This window comes from Volvox carteri (genome assembly GCF_000143455.1).
Source record: "Volvox carteri f. nagariensis unplaced genomic scaffold VOLCAscaffold_29, whole genome shotgun sequence".
NCBI lineage: Eukaryota > Viridiplantae > Chlorophyta > Chlorophyceae > Chlamydomonadales > Volvocaceae > Volvox > Volvox carteri.
This window is the reverse complement of record NW_003307572.1, coordinates 1132307-1137591: the sequence shown is the minus strand read 5'-3', so window position 1 is coordinate 1137591 and position 5285 is coordinate 1132307. Positions and strand designations below refer to the sequence as shown.

At 53.4% G+C, this 5285-nt stretch overlaps 1 protein-coding gene across 1 annotated transcript in view; it reads left to right on the top strand.

Moving 5' to 3' along the window:
- Window positions 1-290, top strand: part of bca3 (branched chain amino acid aminotransferase) — a gene marked incomplete at both ends in the record, with an annotated part of 8870 nt that extends 8580 nt beyond the window's left edge. The window contains one exon of the mRNA XM_002952413.1: window positions 102-290. Coding sequence (XP_002952459.1) covers window positions 102-290 — 189 coding nt within the window. The remainder of the gene's footprint in view (window positions 1-101) is intronic.
- Between the last annotated feature and the right edge of the window lie 4995 nt (window positions 291-5285).

The following is a 5285-nucleotide window of genomic DNA, read 5'->3' as shown; positions in this document are numbered from 1 at the left end:
ACTGCAGCGACTGCTACTGCCGTAGCGACCGACCGCGACTGCTACTGCTACTGCCGCCACCTAATCCTCCAACCAATGACCCGCACAACCCACATCCGCAGGTGTACAGCGCGGACGAGGCCTTCGTGACGGGTACCTTCGCTGGCGTCATCCCAGTCGTACAGGTGGACGGTCGTACTATTGGAAATGGCAAACGGGGGCCTATGGCGGCGCGGCTGCAGCAGCTCCATACTGCTTTTGTGGACAGCTACTGCTCGGGGGGCCGCAGGTCCCTGACTGAGGAGTGGTAGAGGGGAGGGCGTGACTGGGGAGGGGCTCTCTGCGTGGTCCCCGTGGTAAGGGGGGGTGGGGGAGGAGACGGGGGCGGGAGGAAGTGCCCCTCGATGGAGTGCGTGCGGGACGGCGCATTCGTTTCCTTGCTTGACAATTCATATGTGTTACACAGCTGTTATTGATCTTGTTGTCTCCTGCAGAAGCAACAGCAGGTGGCTGGAAAACAGAGGTTGGTTGGTTGGTTGGGGACGAGAAGAAGGAGATGGAGAAAAAGCGGATGATGGAAAGTCTCTACGTAGCGACAAGCAGTGGCGGCTGGCAGGCAGTTCCGGTATCCTGGGGGCCAAGGGGACAGAAGGGGGCCACAGGAGGCGTGGGAATCATGAGCTAGCGGAGGAGTGAGTGAGGAAGGTGGAAAGTTGAGGAGAGTAGAAACGGTGCTTTCGGCTTTCTGGGTTGTGGCTCTCATCTTGTCTTGGCTCCCTCCCACCGGGGACAGGGTAGGCACGGCCCCAGCATTGGGGTTACGGCGGTCGATTAGGCGCAAGGTAGAGACACCGGATAGAGACACATATGACCGTATGGTTCGGTGTGCACCCTCTGTTTCCTTGTTGCGATGTTGCCAAAACGGGCAAGACGTCATGAGAAAACCAGAGGTCCCTTGTAAAAAAAAGGATATGTGGGTGTGATATTTTAGAGTCGATTGACGATTTGGATGCATATATTTGGATGCACTGAAAGTGGCCGCATGTATTGTTTCTCCGACGGCTCCAGCAGGTCACAAAGTTGGCGAAGAACCTTCCCTTATCGCCGCGTTCTATTTGCCTATTGCTCTATATCGAAGGTTTCGTAGCAGCGAGGCTCCTTCTTTATTTTACCAAGGAGGAATGGAAATGACACTCAGTTTCGCAGATGACGATATGCTTTTCACATTCGTTTCAAGGTCTGTCATTTGCTAGGCTGTAGAAATTTGCTATGACGTATTTTTTTTGAAGCTCTTGCTGTGCGTCTTGACACCCGGCGACTCAGTCTTGGCCGACACCGCTGCTGCGTTGCGGCAACCGTACGAAAGAGAAAGTGTCCATCGTAAAGCTTTGCTCCCCTGATAATGCCCTTGTGAAGTGCGCCTCCGTCGCTCTCCAACCCCTTTCCTATTGAAGTCCCTCTCGCTCCTGGGGTTCCGTAGTAGGCGATTCGCGATACGAAAGGACTTGCTTCGTCGTCGATTCGGAAACAGCAATCTCCCCAGAAGTAAAATCGAGATGAGGATTGAGAGGTTCATCGCAAGTGTTTGTGAGCTTATCTGAAGTTCACCTTCCTACTGCACTTCGTTATGACATTCGCGTGGCACTTCGGTTACAAAGCACTCGAATGGCACATGGGATGTTCATTACCGTGTCTTTTATGCTTCAGACTACGAGTTTTGTGACCTATAAATTACTTGTCACTGGCTGGCTCGGCCGCATCCTGTCGCGGCGGTCAGTTCTGCTCCCAGCAGCCTTGACCTCCCCCTCCATGTGCACCGCTCCAATCAATACCTGTGCGCTAAAATAATCCTTAACACGTAACCTAGTTGTCTGGCCCTTTGCCAAGCGCGCTGTGGTCCGTGTCCTGGCAGCGTACCCCCCTGCTGTGCGCTTCATTTCACAGCTCGCCCGCCTTGGCGAGCACTCGATCAGCCCTAAGCGCCATCACCGCAGGCAAATTAGCTCGGGAACTCTCTTCCATATATGTAATTTGAACAGAAGAGTAATTTGCCCCTCAAGAGTAACTGGCGTCTCAAGAAGTCAACCTGCCTATCGGAATCGAAAACGGGCTCCGGCTCGGAATCGGCCCGTTGAAAGGCTTGCGAAGGAGTTCATCCAATAGTCTCTCTGGCTTTTTGAGTGTTGAGTTTTATTATTACCTTAAAATTATCGAGGATGCTTTTCCTGCAAGGGTGCTGGCACACGTTTCAAGTAGCTTGGGAAAGGGTGGGCGAAGGTGGGCGTTAGCGTGGGAAGTCCTCAGTGCATGCAAGGCACGCACTAAAAATAGGTTGCAAATTTGTCAAATCATAAAATGATTATTATGTTGTTTCCCCATAAAGGATTTTTTGCTGAATGGCCAGGTCGGGCAAAGATCGTTCCAGTACGGTTTGACACTCGTCACTCGGCGGACAAAATGAGAAGCATTCACCAACACTATTGGCGAAGCACTATCACTGTAAAATTCTTCATTCGATGAGTTATGATTCTAGTCATATTTTCGAATGATAAAAAGGTGAAACTGGCGCAATCGGAGACAGTAATTACTTTAATCATCGTCTAGTTCTTTTCCAATGACCAAACACAGTCAATGTTGCTGCATTTCAAACCACTGCATGTTTGCATGGTTGATTAGAAGTGCACCGCAAAGCTGGTCATACGATTACAAGGTACGAAGCAGTTACATAAAGGGCAACGTACGATGATTTCGCCGCTGGCCTTATTCTCGTGAAAGGGTGTGCCCCCATAGCGTGTTTTGCGTCAGACTTACGTTTCAGTTGGCTACTACTTCTTCTGTAAAGGAGGCACCAAGTCAACTGCAAAGTGAGTCCCTTCTACTTCTAGAAGGCAGGCCAAGAAGCTATCCAGCATTGTTCTTTCCTGGCCACGTGGCACCAACAGCAGGCAGCGCTTTTAATCAATTTTTTTGCTGAAAATATGGCAGGTTGGCAAAGGGTCAAGTAAGGAGGAAGCGGGAGTTGCACGTCCGCAACGCCCCGTCCTTTCCCAAGGTGCGAAGAGCACCTCGCTCTCCCGACTGCACTTTATGTGTCTTGCTGAGCTGGGTCAGCTTGGGTTTGGATGAAATGCACCGGCTGGGATGCTTCTGCCTAAACTGCTTCTCACTTCACCTCGGCGCACGCAGGTGTAGCCGTGAAGTTCTGCTGGAGGAAGTGGACTTCAGCACCTAGTTTTCGACACGGATTTTCCCATAGAGAGGTTGGTTTGCAGTTGAATGTGCGTGATGTGCACTGCGCGTCCCGGAGACCCAATGCATGTGCGCGTCGCGGATTCGACCTTCCATGTCGTAGAGGCTGAGAAAACTCTCCCCCAACCTTCCGCCTGCGACTATGCGAGGGAGCGCATTCCTTACTGATAAGGGGATACATTTGGTGTAGGTAGGCATGGGATATTATCTTCGGGAAGCACCCGTGTGCATAATGCTGGCCAGCGAAGCTCGCGGCGGATCCCTGTTTCGTCACGCCCTTGAGTCTGTGGATGAAACCAACGTTGATGAAAGTCTTGGAAGTAACGCTGTAGGGGTTCCCAGTGTTTGTTGGAGCCAAGGTAGAACAATATCTGTATCCGTATCCTCGAAATTTTCCTTTCGTGCGGGCCTGGCATACTGGTACGTAATAACACCAGGCACACGTTTTGATACTGCTTGCCATTCGAGTATTGCACTGAATCGAAACGAATGGTCTAATGGCACATTGAGGCATGCAAAAGTTCCTAGGACGGGATAATCGTTGATAATAGGATTTATATGAGTCCATTTATTGATGATTTAAATAGCTTGGTGTGCGCTGCAATTGCTGCTTCTTGCTCGGGGCTACGCCAACCCTATCTGTCTGCTGCTGGTTTCGTTGTGGCGAGTAGTTAGCCAAGGCACCATCGGGTTATGGACAAGAAAAGATTTCAAAATCATAGTTGCATGTCAAGTAGCTTGCCTCGTTAATGTAATTCGCTTATCCGTTTAGCCGCAGCTTGCTGATTCCGCTGCTTCCTCGCGCGACAAAGAATCGCATACATAATAAATTTGCTTCCAAAGTAATAATCAGAGTCCCACACCTAATCATCTGAAAGTTGCATGCCCCCAGCCAACGCCCCTGGCAAAAGATTATGATGGTCTGCGACACAGATGGTCTGCGCCCTTCCCCTTCACTCCCCTAGCTCCCAGCCCCTCGCACAAGGCCCCTCACTGTCCCACATGCCGCGTCAATCTCTTCGTCGATGCGGCTTTGAGGTTTTGCGCCAACCCTCTTTAACTCTGTGAAATCTATATTTTTATTCAGATTCGGCTCTTGCCAGTGCGTTTGTGAAAACATAAATGCGTTCCTGCCAGAGCGTATGTGGGAAATGAGGAAATGCTTCACCGAAATCCCGTCATTTTTGAAACCCCAAGCGTCACATGTATCTCATACTCCTGTCCACACATCCCTGGCGACGTACCGCCATCTCGGCACCTCCGCATCTCGGCCACCGTTAGCGTGCATGTCTCCCTTCCCTTCCCTTCCCTTCCCTGCCTGCTGTACAGGTCGCATCCCAAGTGTACCAACTGCCTAGCCACACACGCACCCTGCTATCCCAACCGATTGCTGCTGGCTAGGAGCACAACAGACTGCTAAGAGTGAACCTTGTCATTTACAGACTGTGAATGCAGAGACACGGGGGGCTGTCCGGCGTTAAAGCGGTCGCCGCCTTCCACACCACGGGTAGTTCCAGCGGCTGCCGCAGCAAAGCCATCATGCGGTCCGCATCCCGGTTGACGTTGGCAGCCTGGGCACTGCCGCTGCTACTGATGCTCGCATTGGGAGGCGTGCAGCTTGCTGCTGGTCAGGCGCCGCCGCCGCCGCCGAGCTTGCCGCCGCCGCCAAGCCCGCCACCGCCGAGCCCTCCCCCGCCAAGTCCGCCACCACCAAGTCCGCCACCACCAAGTCCGCCACCACCAAACCCGCCGCCGCCAAGCCCGCCACCACCACCTTCGCCGGCACCACCCTCACCGGAACCATTGCCGCCCAGTCCACCTTCACCACCCTCTCCACCAGCCCCACCTCCACTGCCACCGACTCCCTCCCCACCACCGCCACCCCCACCACCGGCTGGATCTCCATCGCCGCCGCTGCCCCAGCCCCCGTCACCACCGCCGTCACCACCACCCTCGCCACCACCGTCTCCATCACCGCCGCCACCATCTCCCCCGCCGCCGCCAGCTGTACCTCCACCCCCCTCACCGCCACCCCCACCACCGCCATCCCCATCACC